Genomic DNA, 17,767 nt, shown 5'->3' with positions numbered 1-17,767 from the left:
ATTGTGATCGCCACTTACAATACCGAACTCTGACTACTGAATTACACTGCACATTCGGTATTATGTATTTGTTGTAGTGTGGTTCAGCATTGGGCCTATTTGAAAATTGCCTTTCACACACATGCCATTCAATCACCAGCACTACAAGATTTCAGTAGTAAATCATGGTATACTTGTAATAAAAGGATCTGGCTGGACACAAGTGAAAAATATAAAAGGTGTAGGTACTACCACTACTACTCCTTCTCCTCCTCCTCACAACAACTTAACATTTATAGACACCTTATCTGTGGTGTAAGCTAGAGTACTGAAGATGCTAGATTTGATTTATAAGACTGTTGCATCAGGAAATCTCAGTATACCATTTGATCATTATAAGTCCCTTATGTGGTCTGTATGGCATATAATAGGCCAATATTCATAAATAGCTGTAATGATATCAGCATGTTAATCTTTCAGAAACTTAAAAGGAGAATTTCAAGCTTAGTTCATTTGGGTTATTGAGTCTGGTTATTAGAACTAAGCATGTATTCCGACTAATTAGGGGCAGAATGTGCCTGGTGTTCCGGTGCTATGTAAATCCTTGTTTATCTCTTCTTAGTTTTAATTTTGGTATGAATTAACATTATAATAAGCTTGCAAGATTTAATTAGTCAAGTAACATAACTATGGATAAGGATACATGTATTTCCCACAGTTTTGCAAGATTATGCAATTTCTTTACAGTGATAGTAAGGTTGAAGGAAACCTTGCAGTATTTTAAGACCAAGCTAATAAATATGGGCTGATAACAGGAAATCTGTTGCAGGTTTGGGAAGTTTTCATTCAGGGTTGCCTTTTCAGTCTGAATGCAGGAATCGTGAATTTATGAATCCGTTAAGGAGAGTTGTCTGTCCTCCCTGGGACCACAGCTTCATGCTAGAGAAGGATTCCTTTAAACTGACAGCCTTTGCCTTACATTACTAATGGCCATTACCTCAGCAAGCTGGATATCAGAGCTACAGGTTGTGTGCGAGGAGTCATTCACAGTATTCCACAGAGAGAGAGAGTGATTCTTGGAGATGATGCCTCCTCCATGTTCAGTGTTGTCTGGGAGTTTTCCCTTAGACTGTGTGGCCATCTGGTTTCCCCAAATCAGAAAGTAAAGGGAAGAGGATTTTACACCTTCTAGATGTCCAAAAGCAAAACATGGTCTGAACCAAGGATGTTAGACTGAACAGCTATTTGTTTTATTTCTGCTAGGGAACCAGGGCAGACCAGTGGCTAAGCAAACACTTTCCAGATGACTAGCTACAGAAAGGCATGGAAAAATTTAAAGGGGCAGGTGAAGGGCATCTCCCAAGGCAGCAGCTTTCAGAATTGTTTTTGTTCAGAGCATTTGAGACAGCCACTTCTGTCCACTTTCTCCAAGCAGTGTAAGTTAAACCTGCAGTCAATGAGCTGGATGGTAATTGGTACTGCCGTTTTTGCATGGCCTCCTCTGAAAAGTTGTCTTTACAGCAGCTGGCTCCGTTTCTACCTCCTAGAGCTGTCACTGTGTTGGCAGTCTTCCTGTGAGTTTTGACCATTATCCATATGTGGAACAGAATGCAGTTTGGTCTGCTCATTCACCATAACATTGGTGGTATAGTAGGAACATTGTAGCAATACTAACACAGTCTAACCTGCCCATGGGATGCTAATGGATATAGTCTTATGTCATGACAGTGGTAGGGGACGGGAGAATTAAAGGGTAGTGGTTTACCTTCCAATAACATTTGGAAAACTCTGCATCAGTAGCATTCCATCAACAGCATTTGGGACTCTGTCAGAAATTCTGGACCTTCTAGTACTTTTAATTAGTTATTGTATTAAGGAAAAAGAGAAGAGTTGGAGGGGAGCTCTTCCCTTCACATGGCATACACCCTCTCCTTCTCAACCAAAAAAATAGAAGATGAAACAGGCCAAGTATATCTTGTGTGGAATGCTGCCTGTACTGAGATATCAATAAGTGGTTTATATGTGATGAGTATTTTTTCACAGTTGTACTTGCATGTTGATCTTCGTATCTTTTTAGATATACATCCACTGTCAGTATTTCCTAAATTTCACTTCCCATATTTTTCCTGTTCCTTCCCATTTATTTGCTTTAGGCCTTTCTTCTATCTCCATATTTGTCTCCATGTTTTCATTTTTTTCCCCTATTCAGTGTTAACACTGATCATTTTCTTTTTTGTTTACTATTTGTGTTCAGCATCTCTACATTAATCTATTCCATGTTAACTTCTGACATTTCAGAATGGCATTTTTTGTTTGCATACCCCCCCCCCCCCAATCTTTTTTTTTTTTTTTTTTTTTTATTTTCCTTCTCCCTGCTGATTGTTGAGCCTCCTTGATGGCACAGAGGCCCAGTTATTCCTTGGTGGGTGAGAATCATCATCAGATCCACCAGGTTAATATGTAGATTTGTATAACCATAGGGACTGCCAAAACTCCCCCTGTGTCCAGTCCTGTACTTTCCTTTACGTATGAAACAGGAGCACCCATCTCTGGCTCAGGCAGCCACAGTGTACTCCTCTCCCTACAATGGCTTTCAGCTTTTGATGATGGTGAGACCTCCATCTAATGGCATCAAAGAGGTAAGCATAGGCGCTGCCAGTCATACCTGCAAGCACTGTCAACCATCTGAGCCACTAATCAAACCCATGGTCTGCTGAGCTGCAGTCAGGGTTTTATCCCTCTATGCCACTGTGCTGACTTGTATGCAAATCATCTCATAAAAAAAAAAAAAAATTGCAACTAATCCGCCTCTCTTCCTTTTTCAGAAAGATTGTTATTTTTGTACAGTATATTGTCTTGTTTTATACATTTATAATGTAATGTAGGGTGTCCGTTGTAAGAGAGCTGTACTTGTCTCTACCATTACAGTCCAGATAGATGTTGAATATTCATATGCATCATCCATATGATAATAGAAATCCTTCGCTCATGTTCATGTATATCAGACTTATTCATGAGTTCTAGATCCAACTATGTGGCACAGTGCATCATCTTTTTAACCAAATAAATTATTTCCATTAACTCTTTTTACTTGCAGAGGCACTGTTTTCAAAAGATTGTTTTATAAAATATACTGCAAGACACTCCACAGTAGAACTATTTTTTTTTTAATTATTTATTTATTCTCAAATAGTATTGTACATTTCCTCCAGTACGATAAATGCAACAGTAGTTCGCTTGGATATAATTCAAGCACTTTAAAAACCAGTTCCTTTTTCTCAGTGGTTATGAATTCAAGTTTGCAGTCCCTTAATGTGTGTTATCTTCACTGCATTTCTTGTAGGTGCAGCATACATCTTTCTGTTTTAGTCATCTTACCGTTCCTTGGTTGCTGTTTTTCACTTATCTAGTCCAGGTGCCTGATCAGGAGCCCTCTGTTGTTTTCCACCATCAGTTTTCAAAGCGTTTTCTTCTGACTACACCTGATCCACCCGGTCACCATCCAAAAGCATTTCAGTCTATAAATTAGTGCTTCATTATCACTGTCAAGCCTCATGCTGCTGTTGACCATTTTGTCAGATCTTCTGCATTTCTGTTTATTTGAAGTAGCACCTTAAGCTACTTGCAGTACTGAGACTGGAAGGAATGAATGTGAGCAGTTTTAAGTGCAACACAAATTTATTTATCCGCTTTTCATCTGATGAAGTCTTTTGGCTTTTTGCTTGATTTGCCTTTTATCCTACTTTGATGTAGCACCTTATTTGACATTGTCTCTGTGCGTGCATCAGTGACATGATTTTGTTGATAATTGCTGCCCATTGCTGATGACTCCATGACATCCCAGATAAAAAGAGTTGGGGAAAACTTTTTCTGCTGGTCAGAATTCCCCCAATCTTTTTAAATTCTAATCACAGGCTTTCCCTGAGAATAAGCCAGAAGGCCTTGCAAGACGAATGCAGTCAACAAAACTGCAAGGCTAATTAACTATCAAAATTAGTTGGACATGTACAGTTTGTCTGCAAAATCGTTTTGCATCTGTTGAGGATCACAGACTCCTAGGAAATCACTTGGAGAGACATTTCTTGAAAACTGACAGTTGTAGTGAGACTGCCATTTTCATTTAGTGCTTTATTTGGGAGGTTTGTCTGTTGAAAGCTCAAACTTTGTTTTCTGCTTTTGTGGGGCTTTGTTTTTGTACACTGTTTTGTGTTTGTTGCTAGATATTGCTGTTAAAAACCAGTTTGCAAAAAAAAAAAAAAAATTGCTCAATACTATGTGGAATTGTGATTGAAATGATGAAAAGGGTACCTTCTTTTGTGGTTCACAGATAAAAGTATGTGTAGGAAATAAGTGATGTTCTTCATGTTTCACTGTTGCAATCATCACATTTGGGTTATCTGCTTGCAGTAGCCCTCAGTCGGCCTGATTATCAAAGTCTTGGGTCCTGCGTCGGTTGCTACCTCATCTTCCGTGACGTCAGGTAGTCAGGGGTATAAAGCATGCAGCCGACACCATTACATCAGTCGTTCTTGCCGTGCGGTGCCTGAAGCAGAAGCAGTTTGCAAGTGCCGGTCGGCTGACTCCTGAAATTTTTGTTTTCGAGTTTCAGAACCGAAGTCTTCAACTAAAGCTAAGTACCCCGTTGGGGAAACTTTTTCTTGCTCTAAACCGATGTCAGTAAAAGTCAATAATTGTATTTCTTGTAGAAAGCAAATACCTCTCAGAGATTTTCATTCATACTGTATTCCTTGCCTAGGCCCTGACCACGATGTACCTCACTGTCCGTTTTGTGCCTTATTTAAGCATGTCAGTAAAAGTTAATTATTGTATTACTTGTGGGAAGCAAATATCTCATAAGGATTTTCATTTGTACTGTATTCCTTGCCTAGGCCCTGACCACAATGCGCCTTGCTTTTGGTTTTGTGCTAAATTTCGTCGGTATATTTTTGCTTCTAAATATTTTGGCTCAAGATTTAACTATCTAGAAATGTCGTCGGTTAGCAGTCCGACTACCTGAATTCACAAAAAACGCAAAGAAAAAGACAGAGACAGACCGTTGAGGTCCAAACCCGACGACGAAACTTCTCTTAAGCCAGTCGCCGGTTCGCCGGTACTCAGTGAGGTGCTTTCGCAGCCCCTGATGCCCGCTACTTTTGATTCGCAGGCCTCTACCAAGACCCATTCAGAGTCAGGAATGCCGCAAGACACTTCAAGTATTAAACCCGCGGATGTCCCTCCCTTAGATGGATCCAGTGCCGCTGAACAGGCACCGGCTGCTGAGGGTGTTTTCAGACCTAATGATTTGTATATTAAACTGACGCCATCATCAAAAACAAGGCCAAAACCAACTTCTATGTCTAAAAAATCGACGCATGGCCCACGTCTTCAGGCCCCTATGCCTAAAAAACAAATGATCAAAATGGCTGAGGATTTAATTACCTTGATCAGGGGTTCCCAACCCCCTCCTGCTAAGAGGCCTAGGCAAGGCACTGATTATGAATCTTCAGATCAGGTTTCCATTTCTTCTGATTCCTCTTCTGGTCAGGAATTTTCTATTCCACCTTATGAGGACTCTGATGCAGAAGAATCCATCCCTTCTTCTTCTCCTCCTGAGGATTTTTCTTTTGGAGAAACTTTGCATACCTTAAGGGAGCTTTTCATTGGGAGAGTCAGGATTTTTCAGAATCCAAAAAGAGGCTTGGGGATTTCCTCTTCCTCAGCATAGGCCTTTGGCTCTACCTTCTGTTTTAGACATTGTTGTTGATGTTTTCTCAGAATCCAGCATGGCTCCTGATTCCCTTCCTCCAGCTCTTAGTAAGCCAGACAGATATTTCAGGGTTCCTGACTCCCACAAGTTTCTTTTTAAAAAACCCTACTGCTGACCCTGAAACTATTTCTCAGGGTCCCAAGGGTGTTAAGGCTTCTGCTGCTAAAAATCCTACCCCTTCTGATAGAGACTCCAGGGTGCTGGATAGATGGGGTAAGAAGGTTTACAGTTCTGCAACCCTGGCAATCAGGGCTTTAAACTGTCAATTTCATATGCTTAAATATCAGCAGCATGTCATGGGTTTACTGAAACAGAAAATGTTGATTTCTGACTGTGTGGAAAATAGAGTTACAGGATTTATTACATTCAGCTGAACAAGTTGGAAAGCATACTTTGCATTGTGGTTTTGATGCCTTGGAGGCCTCTTGCAGGGCTGCCGTAACTGGATCTGTGATAAGGCATGCTTGGCTCAAGGAGCAAAATCTGCCTGATCATGTTAAAGCAAAATTGTTGGATGCTCCTTTACAACAGGACAGTCTGTTTGGTAATAAGGCAGAAGAAGTTTTGAAAAAGATGGAAGACAAAGCTAAATCTATGCAAACTGTAAAAGGTTTCCTACAAGTGCAGCCACCCAGGTTCAGTAGGCACTGGCCTACTAAGAATTGGTCCTTTCCAGTATCCAACAGAGCCACTCAGGTCAAATCCAGACACTCCAAAGGCTCCAGGTTTCAGTCACAAGGAATTTACAGAACAAAACAATGAGGGTGCCTCCACTTCCAAAGCTGGAAGTAGCAAGGCACCCCCCTACGGTAAACAGTCTCAATGACTATCCTCTGCCATTTCCAAACACTTATCTTTTGGCAGCCCCTTTGGGAGGAAAACTAGCATTTCATGCACAAAATTGGCATCTAATTACCCAGGACAAGTGGGTTTTAAATATAGTATCTCAAGGATACAGATTTCATTTCCACACGTTGCCAATTCCAAACGGATGGCCAGATCTGCCTCCAAATCAGTGGGCAGAGGCCCAGAAACAAGTTATGTCCCTCATGGATATGGGGGCTATTCAGCCAGTACCAGAAAAGGAAAAAGGACAAAGTTTTTATACAAGACTTTTCCTGGTACCCAGAAAAGACAAATCATGGCATACTTTCATGGACATTCCAAAATTCAAGATGCTGACTCTGCAACAGTTACTGCCTATGCTGGGCAAGGATGCCTGGTTGGTAACTCTAAACTTAAAAGAGGCTTACCTGCATATCCCATCTTGCAGAAGATACCTCCGCTTCAAAGCAGGCTATTTGCATTGCCAGTTCTCTGCACTGCCCTTCGGCTTATCTACTGCACCCAGGGTCTTCGCAAAGTGCCTGGCACCAGTAATTGCATTTTGCAGACAAAGAAACATTCAAATTTATCCTTATCTGGACGATTGTCTAATTCAGGTAGAAAACAAGGACACTCTTCTGCAGCAGCTGGCGTTTGTAAAAAGTCTTCTAACATGCCTAGGGTACACCATAAACTAAAAGTAATCACAACTGATACCCTCTCAAATAATTACATTTCTGGGTGCAAGCTTGAATACAACTGCCCATATGGCTTACCTCACACCAGACAAACAAATTCAATTAATGACATACTTCAAACAAGTGGCCACAAAAACCCAGCTATCTGCAAGACAAATTCTGCAGGCCTTGGGGTTCATGGCTTCCTGCATTCTACTAACTCCATATGCAATATTGCATATGAGGAAACTTCAGTGGTACCTAAAAAAAACTTATGGAGTCAACATTGTCACAGCCTGGAAACAATGATTCCTATCATTCCTTGCCTGCAACAGGAGTTACTGTGGTGGGCAGAGGCCTGTCACCAAAGCAAGGGACTCTTATTCATTCCACCCCCTGCCACCCAAATCCTGACTACAGACGCATCAGATTATGCTTGGGGGGACCATCTGGCAGGGAGATGCATTCAGGGCGAATGGAGCCCAAATCAAATGCACGTACATATCAACCAGAAAGAAATGCTAGCTGTACAGAATGCTCTGACAGCCTTCAAGGACTATCTTCATCCAGGACAACTACTGATAAAGACTGACAACATCACAGTTATGTGGTACATAAACAAGCTGGGGGGTACCCACTCCTACCCTCTTTGCAGACTAGCCATGGCCTTGTGGAACACAGCCTTGACTTACCAAATACATCTATAAGCTCAATTCCTGCCAGGAAAGCAAAATACTCTGTCAGACGAACTAAGCAGAAGTCATGTGGACCCACACAAATGGAAACTGGATCCACAAATCTTCAGCATGTTGACATGAAAATGAGGGAGCCCAGACATAGATCTTTTTGCCTCTCCCCAAAACTATCAGTTGGACAAATTCTGCACAAGAATTCATCACAAAAAAGCTTGGAAAGTGGATGCTCTATCCTTCAGCTGGAAAAACCTATCAGTGTATGCCTTTCCCCCTCTGCCTCTGCTCTCCAAGGTTTTACTAAAAGTCAGACAGGAAAAACGGAAAATGTTTCTGATTGCTCCAGACTGGCCTCGCCAACACTGGTACCCGCTCCTAAGCAATATGTCACACCTTCCTCCATGGTACCTTCCTCAGACATCTTATCTACTGTCTCAGCAGAACTATCAAATTCTGAACACTCAGCTCCAAATTCTGAATCTTGCAGCATGGCTAATCAACTAATTTCACCAGTCACATCTCTCAGTAAACCTGTGATGGATGTCATTTTGGAGGTTAGAAGGCCTAGTACTAGAAAGTCTTATGCTGATAAATGGAAAAGAGTCTGTGCCTCGAACCAAGCACAAGGAATAAACACAGCAATGCCCAATATTCCTCAGATTCTGCAATATTTAACTGAGATGCTTCATAAGGGCCTATCTTTTTCTTCTATAAAAATCCATATCTCTGCCATTTCAGCTCATTACAACACAGAGCCTCCTCTCTTTTCTTATCCCCTGCTAAAGCAGTACTTCAGAGGGGCCAAAATTTTGAGACCTCCCAGGAGAGCACCAACTCCTGCATGGGACCTCAATTTTGTGCTGGAAAAACTCACCCTGCCTCCTTTTGAACCAGCTGCTACTGCAGACATAAAATTTCTCTCTTGGAAGACTGCTTTTCTTTTAGCAGTCACTTCAGCTAGAAGGATTTCAGAACTACGGGCTCTCATGGCAGTGGAGCCTTTCATTATCTTTTATCCGGACAGGGTGTCTCTCAGGACCAATCCATCCTTTATGCCTAAGGTGGTATCCAATGTGGCTCTTAATCAGACCATTCATCTGCCAACTTTTTTCCCAAATCCACAGAACAAGGGGGGGGGGTGGATTCTGCTTTCATTGTATGTACACAGACAACTAAGATTCTACTTAAACAGGACAAAATCTCTAAGAAAATCTGAGCAATTACTGATGGCATTTGCTGCAGGGACAGAGGAAAAGGCTATTTCAAAGCAGACTATTTCAAAATGGATAAGCCATTGTATTCGTTTCTTCTACATGCACCATGGTAAACCTGTCCCCACGGGGATCAGATCCCATTCAACCAGGGCTGCATCTACTTCTAAAGCCTTTCTCAGAGGGGTTCCTACCAGAGACATTCTAGAAGCTGCTACTTGGAGCTCAGTTCATACGTTCACCAAACATTATCATTTACCTCTCTTCTCTATATCCAGAGCAGGCTTTGCCACTGCTGTCCTGCAGGGCCTTATAGCTGCTCCTAATGCTGTATAATTCCATACTCCCAACCATAGCTTTGGGATTCTACCCAAATATAATGACTGCAACAGTGAAACACGAAGAACATAGTACAGGTGTATACACTTACCATAAATGTAGATGTTCGAGTGTATTCACTGTTGCAGTCTGGGTTACCCAACTGCCAGCCCCCTATTTCTCTCTTATTATACCTCTTCTTTCCTTTACTATGCTCAAAAGCCTTCTTGGTGTATTTGCTTTTAGTTGGAGGTATATTTTTTGTGTTCTAAATTACGTGTGTGTGTGTGTGTGTGTGTGTGTGTGTGTGTGTGTGTGTGTGTGTGTGTGTATGTATGTATATATATATATATATATATATATATATATATATATATATTCTGACATCTGGGTCAAGAAAAACTGATTAAAATGGCTTTGGCTGCATGTTTTATACCCCTGACGTCATGGAAGAAGAGACAGCAACTGACGCAGGACCCAAGACTTTGTTATTCAGGCTGACTGAGGGTAACCTGGCAGCAGATTACCCAAATGTAATGACTGCAGCAGTGAAAACACTCGAACATCTACATTTATGTTAAGTGTACACAACTGTACTTTTCCTCTGATGACCAGGATTTACCCTTATCTACCTATGAGGATTCTGATGCAGAAGACTCTATTCCCTCTGCTCCCCCCCCCCAGAGGATTTGTCTTTTGGTGAATTCCTGCATACTCTTAGGAAGCACTTTCGCTGGGAAAGCCAAGATTACTCTGATTCTAAAAAGAGGCTTAGGGATTTAACTCCTGCCACAGCACATGCCTTTAGCCTATCCCTCCTGTACTGGACATTCTTGATGATGCCTTTTCTGAATCTATCTGGGCCCCTGACACTCTACCTCCTGCTCCCAGAAAACCTGATAGATATTACAGGGTTCCTGACTATCAAGTTCCTTTTCAAAAATCCTACTGCGGATCCTGAGATCATTTCACAGGGACCCAAGGGCATCAAGGCTACTACTGCCAAAAATTCTACCCCCTCTGATAGAGGGGTAAGAAAGTATACACTCTGCACTTTGGCCATTAGGGCCTTAAACTGCCAGTTTCATATGTTAAAGTATCAGCAGCATTTCATTGGATTTCTTAAACAGAAAATGATGTTGATTCCTGACTGTACTGAAAATAAGGATTTACAGGATTTAATGGATTCTGCTGAACAGGTTGGAAAGTATACTTTGCAATGTGGTTTTGATTCACTAGAGGCATCTTGCAGGGCTGCTGTCACTGGGTCTGTACTTAGAAGGCATGCTTGGCTTAAGAAGCAGTCTTTGCCAGATCATTGTTAAAGCTAAATTGCTGGATGCTCCCTTAAATCAGGGCAGCCTGTTTGGCAACAAAGCAGAAGAAGTTCTTAAAAAGATAGAGGAAAAAGCTAAATCTGTGCAAACTGTTAAAGATTTCCTACAAGTACTGCGGTAGCGTTGTCGCCTCACAGTAAGACGTTGTCCTGTTCGATTCTCAGCTAGAGCGTCTTCTGTGTGGAGACATGCGTGATTGGGCGTACCTTCGTTGAAGGTTGTGCGTCAGGGCCGGCAACTCGGCACGTAAAAATTTACTGCCAATCATTAGTGGACCAGAGTTTCGCTGTGGCGACCCCTAACTGGGAGAAGCAACACAACAACAACCTCCAAGATTTAGTAGGCATTGGCCCTCTAAGAATTGTTTTTTTCCAGCCTCTTCCAGGCCTTCTCAGTCCAAACCCAGAACCAGCAGAGCACCCAGGCTTCAGTCCTAGGGTACGCACAGGACTAAACAGTGGGGGGCTCCCACTTCCAAATCAGGGAGTAGTAAGACTCCACCCTATGGTAAACTGTCTCAATGACTTAACTTTAAAATTTCCAAGCACTTCTCAACTGGCTGCTCCTTTAGGGGGAAAGATTGTTCTGCAGGCAAAAAACTGGGAACTCATTACCCAGGACAAATGGGTTTTAGATATAGTTTCCCAAGGATACAGATTTCACTTCCACACATTACCAACCCCAAACAGTTGGCCAGATCTACCCCCAAATCAGTGGGCATAGGCTCAAAAACAAGTACTCTCCCTCTTAAGCATAAAGACCATTCAAACTGTAACAGAAGAGGAAAAGGGACAAGGTTTCTACTCAAGACTTTTCCTGTTACCCAGAAAAGACCATTCTTGGCATCCTATCCTGGAACTTGCAATATTAAACACCTTTTTGGTGATTCCAAAATTCAAGATGCTAACTCTTCACCAGTTACTTTCTATGCTAGACAAAGATGCCTGGTTGGCAACACTAGATTTAAAAGAAGTATACCTGCACATCCCAATCAGGGAATCTTGCAGAAGATGCCTATGCTTCAAAGCAGGCTACATGCACTATCAGTTCTCTGAACTGCCCTTTGGCTTATCTACTGCGCCCAGGGTATTCACAAAGTGCCTAACTCCAGTCATTGCATTTTGCAGGCAAAGAAATATTCAAATATACTCATACCTGGACGATTGTCTTAATTCAGGCAGAAAGCCAGGACATACTTTTGAATCATCTGGCATTTGTACAAAAGGTGCTAACTTGTCTGGGGTACACCATAAACGAAAATAAATCACATCTGGTACACTGTCAACAAATTATATTTCCTGGGAGCAAGCTTGAACACAACTTCCCATATGGCTTTTCTCACGCCAGAGAAACAAATTAATTTGACAACTTACTTCAAACTAATGGCCACAAAAATCCTGCTATCTGCAAGGCAAATACTGCAAGCCTTTGGGTTTATGGCCTCCTGCAATCTACTAATTCCATATGCAAGACTGCATATGAGGAAACTACAGTGGTATCTAAAAAGCCTGTGGTGTCAGCTTTCTCAGGATCTAGAAGCAATGATCCCTGTCATATCTTGCTTACAGTTAGAGTTCCTTTGGTGGGCAGAGGCCTGCCACCAAAACAAGGGACTAACATTCACTCTACCCACTGCCGCCCAAACCCTAACAGATGCATCAGACTGTGCATAGGGGACTCACCTGGCAGGGAAGTACATTCAGGGCAAATGGAACCCAAGTCAAATGCACCTGCATGTCAGTCAAAAAGAAATGTTAGCTGTACAGAATGCTCTGACAGCCTTCAAGGACCACATTCTTCCAGGACAATTAAAGGTAAGGACGGACAACACCACTGTTATGTGGTACATAAACAAGCAGGGGGGTACCCAATCTTACCCCCTCTGCAGACTAGCCATGGCTCTGTGGGACACAGCCCTGAGCTACCAAGTGCATCTACAGGCTCAATTCCTGCCAGGAAAACTAAATACACTGGCAGACAAACTCTGCAGCAATCTCATGGACCCACTCGAGTGGAAACTGGAACCAAAGATTTTCAACATGTTGATAAAAAAAATGGGGGAGCCCAGATATAGACCTGTTTGCCTCCCCCCAGAACTACCAATTGGGCAAATTCTGCACAAGGACTTCCACAAACAAGCTTGGAAAGTGGATGCTCTGTCCTTCAGCTGGGCAAACCTATCAGTTTATTCCTTTCCTCCTCTACCTCTCCTCTCCAAAGTACTACTAAAGATCAAACAGGACAAACCAAGGACGATACTGACTGCACCAGACTGGCCACGCCAACACTGGTACCCCCTCTTGCGCAGTTTGTCACTGCTGGCTCCATGGCACCTGCCTCAGACCCCTACCCTGCTGTCTCAGCTTTAAACTCTGACCCTGGCAGCCTGGCTAATTTTCTAATCTCTCCATTACCATCCCTCAGTAAACCAGTATTGGATGTTATTTTGGAGGCAAGGAGGCCTAGTACTAGAAAATCTTATGCTGAAAAATGGAAAAGATTCTGTGCCTGGAACCAAACTCAAGGGATGGGCACAGCATCGCCCAGTTTACCTCAGATTATTCAATACTTAACTGAGATGCTTCACAAGGGCCTTTCTTTTAACTCCATCAAAATTCACGCCTCAGCTATTTCAGCTCATTACAACACAGAACCACCCCTCTTCTCTCATCCACTGCTCAAGCAGTTCCACAGAGGGGCCAAAAACTTAAGACCACCCAGGAGAGCCCCAACTCCAGCCTGGGACCTTAACTTTTTATTGGAAAAACTCACTCTTCCTCCTTTTGAGGCTACAAGTGCAGAGTTAACATTTCTTTCTTGGAAAACAGCTTTCCTTTTAGCAATTACTTCAGCAAGAAGGTTATCTGAACAACAGGCCCTTATGGCAGTGGAGCCTTTCATCATCTTTCATGCAGACAGGGTGTCCCTCAGGACCATTCCCTCCTTCATGCCCAAGGTGGTATCCAGTGTGGCTCTTAATCAGTCCATTCATTTGCCAACCTTTTCTAATCTGCAGAGCAAAGGGGAAAAGGATACTGCACTACTTAGATGTGCACAGACAACTTAGATTTTACTTGGACAGGACTAAACCTCAAAGTAAATCTGAACTGCCGGTGGCATTTGCTGCAGGGGCAGAGGGGAAGGCTATTTCAAAACAAACCATTTCTAAATGGATAGGCCATTGCATTCATTTCTGCTATAAGCACCATGGAAAACCTATCCCACAGGGGATTAGATCCCATTCATCCAGGACTGCATCTACCTCTACAGCCTTTCTCAGAGGTGTACCTACCAGGGACATCATAGAAGCTGCTATCTGGAGTTCTGTACATACTTTCACCAAGCATTACTGTTTACCAATTTTCTCTAAATCCAGAGCTGGCTTTGCCACTGCAGTCTTGCAGGGCCTTATAGCTGGTCCCAGTGCTATCTAAATGCCTCCTCCCATCCTTAGCTTTGGGAATTACCCAAATGTGATGACTGCAACAGTGAAACATGAAGAATATAGTACAGTTGTGTACACTTACCATAAATGTAGATGTTCGAGTGTATTCACTGTTGCAGTCCTGGTTACCCTCCCTCCAGCCCCTGACTTGTTTTGGCTATACCTTTACTCTCCTTTACTATGCTTAAAAGCTTTTTGGTGTATTTGCTTTTTTGTTGGAGGTGTAACCTTGTATATGTATATATTTAATTGCTTCCCATTAGGGGGGCACTTGGGCAAGGTAAACTGATGTAATGGCGTCGGCTGCATGCTTTATACCCCTGACTACCTGACGTCACAGAAGATGAGACAGCAACCGATGCAGGACCCAAGACTTTGATAATCAGACTGACTGAGGGCTACTGCAAGCAGATAACCCATATGTGATGACTGCAGTAGTGAATACACTCGAACATCTACATTTATGGTAAATGTACACAACTGTACTTTCTATGCATCTTTTCTTTTGAGAAAACCAAGGACATTTGTATGTTAAACATACTAAATGCCAGTATCTGATATATAATAATTGATCATATTTTGACTTTTATTTTCTGTTATCTGAATGATGGCATTTCTTTCGTGGTATGTATTATTTTTCTTGCTGCTGATTCTGAGTAAACCTTTGTTGTTGTTCACAACACCTGTCTTTTCTCTTTTCATGTTCTTGCCTTTCCCCTTGTGCCTCAGGACCAAGTTGATGCTGCTGTGAAAACACTTCTTACTTTAAAAGCTGAGTATAAAGAAAAGATTGGTCAGGAGTACAAACCTGGAAACTCCCCATCATCATTTCAGCCCCTTAATCCCACATCAGATGTAGAACTCTATAATAAGGTCACAGAACAAGGAGACAGAGTCCGAAAACTCAAAGCAGAAAAAGCTCCTAAGGTATAGCTGCCACAAGAGAGAAGGCTGTAAGAACGTTTTGCAGTAAATTTAAAAAAATCTAATATCAGTGTTGTATTGTCAGTCTTTATTTGTGCATGATTTGCTGTTGGCATCCTCATTATTATGCTAATTCAGTTTGTTTCCAGAAAATGTGGCTGCTTAGACCGGAACATTATTCTATACATTTTTCAACAACGGTCTTAAAAAAGCTACTTCATTTATTGGTGTTCCGTTTCCTTTACTCTTCTAGTTTGTCAGTTGAACTCCATTTTTACATTTTCTAAACCAGTTGCCCCGATTAGGATTATGCTGGAACATTTGCTCCTCTGTTTTGTAAAACCATAGAAATGCAGAGTTTGACCAGCAGATGACTGCATGGCCTAGCTAGTCTGCCTAGGTTTCTGCTCAGTCTTATTTGGGGGACTTCCACTTAACTAAAGTGTAGTAATTAAGTAAACCAACTTCCTGACATCACAACATAGTGGCTTTTTTTACACACCAGAAAAAATCAGGTAAAATTGTAGAATTTTAAGTGGGAATACTTGATTAAACATGTATATTGCAAAAGGTTGCTGACCCACAGTCCACTGCTACACAACCAAGGAGTGAGGGAGAATAATTGGAACTATGTAAAGCCGTTTAGTCCTTTATTCTTTAGCTGTACAACTTCCAATTTCCTTCTACAGCTGTACAGCTTTAAGAAGATGTTATTGAATGCAAGTGAAACTCTAAGCCAGTAGACTGGATGTCTCCTAGGTGAACAGGTAGATGCATCGAGGCAAAACTACTAAACTGGGTTGCAATGAAATGGCTTCTGAGAAAATGAGTTGAAAGCATCTGCTCATTTCCATAGCATTTTAGATTAGCTGTAGAGCATACGTGTTTCTACCATGCTTTTTAAACATTGCCTGATATCCTTCCGTATCACTGTTGCAGGTAGTCTTTACAACTGGGATATCCTGCCGAGGGCAGTCAAACATCCTGCAAGCATACCAAAGTGTTTTAACCTTCTAGGCACCTGTTGTCAAAAGTATGTGATATGTCTAAGGTGTAAGGTATATATGTGATGTTTGAGCACCTAATCCTCAGAACTTCTTTACCGCCAGTCATCTAATGAGTCTATTAAAGATAATTGCCCCACTGGGGTGTCTTCCTTCCTATTTTTTCTTCAGTTATCCTTTTACATGTCATCCAGGAAGGGAAATGTGAGTGTGGGAGGCAGATTCCTCGTAAGGATAGACACAAATGACACTTTTTGTTTGGGTGCCACACGTGACCATATTGAGTGTGAGATCCGTCAGGCATTTGTCCCCAAGACACTCTGTAGTCATCTGTCATTCCTTTCCTTTCCTTTTACCTGGAAAACCAGCATTTAAAACTTTTAGCTCCAAGTTCCATGGCCTCTGAAGCCTCCCAGCCTGACATTCGACTGTGACAGCCACCTCCAGGGGTGTATGTTGGGTTGGAATGAAAAACCGGAGAACCTTTTGGTGCTAGCATCATCTCGCTCTCTCATAACACAGTTGAAGGCTGACATGGCGATGCTTACTCACACTTTTTGCCCACGTCTTCTAACCGGGGGGGGGTCCTGGCTGATAATATCAGAGGGGCCGAAAGGAATTCCCCAAATATTTGTTAGAGAAGAGGTGCGTGGAACCCTCATTGAATCTAGGCAGGGCCCTGAGCCACTTGGATTTAATGCTGATGTTCCCTTTATAAAGAAGCAGAAGCCCAGACATATGTGGCCTCTGTGGCTAAGCATCCACACACAGAATGGCAGGATTTTTACTTTGGGGAGTGTCCGTGCCTTTATGGCTTTAAAGCTTCTTCAGGGGTTGTCTGTACCTGTCTCTGTTCTCTGATTCTCTTCCTTCTAGGCTTCCTAGGGAATCTGTCTCCTATGAAGAAAAGTTGGATTTAGATTCTGGTGAGGATTCATCGGATTGCTCTTCTCAGATCCACTCTTCTTCTGCCTTGGGTCTGAGGAAGAGGATTCTCTTATGATTCTCCTATGGAGATTCTGCGGTATGAATGATGGAACATTTTAAGTAAGATTGTTCTCAGGTCTCTGATGTTCAAGAGGTTCTATGAACTTCTGCAGAGAGATTCACCAAGGCCTTCTGCAGTACCTCCAGTGTTGGATACTTTTTTTGGATATTTTCTCATTGGCTTCTCAAGCCCTTGATTCCCTGTCCCCTGTCCCTTTTTAGCCTGACTGGTTCTATAAAGTACCTGAAGCTCAGACGTTTTTGTATAAAAGTCCTTACTCTGACTCCACTGCGATTTCTGTGGCCACTGATAAACCATTTAAGCTACTTTCCTGTAAGATTTCCCTTTCTGATAAGGGCAGTCTTGTTATAGATAGGTGAAAGGAAGAAGTCTCATCTTCTGCTGTCTTAGCTTTCAGGACCATTAATTACCAGGCTCGTATGACTAGGTATTTGTAGGCTGTTTCTAAACTCGGGGACATTCTGACTGATGTACCTGATTCTGAGGCAAAGTCTGCTGCTAGTTTCATCTTGAATTCTGCTTCTCAGGTGGCTCGTCATTCTGTTAAATGCAATTATGACACCAATGATGCCTCTAGGG

General features: G+C 42.2%; 1 protein-coding gene across 13 annotated transcripts in view; it reads left to right on the top strand.

The window, feature by feature from the left end:
* The window catches only part of EPRS1 (glutamyl-prolyl-tRNA synthetase 1), a 1,752,234-nt gene that overhangs the window by 1,056,806 nt on the left and 677,661 nt on the right, over positions 1-17,767 (top strand). For 6 of the 13 annotated variants that reach the window (XM_044061601.1, XM_044061548.1, XM_044061515.1 and 3 more), the window contains one exon: positions 14,981-15,178. The exons of the other annotated variants lie outside the window; for them this stretch is intronic. In XM_044061601.1, the coding sequence (XP_043917536.1) occupies positions 14,981-15,178 (198 nt within the window). The remainder of the gene's footprint in view (positions 1-14,980; positions 15,179-17,767) is intronic. 13 annotated transcript variants of the gene reach the window in all.

The sequence above is a fragment of the Protopterus annectens genome, chromosome 1.part0 (assembly GCF_019279795.1).
Source record: "Protopterus annectens isolate FY-2018-M chromosome 1.part0, PAN1.0, whole genome shotgun sequence".
Classification (NCBI taxonomy): Eukaryota; Metazoa; Chordata; order Ceratodontiformes; family Protopteridae; genus Protopterus; species Protopterus annectens.
This window is presented reverse-complemented; position numbering and strand designations above follow the sequence as displayed.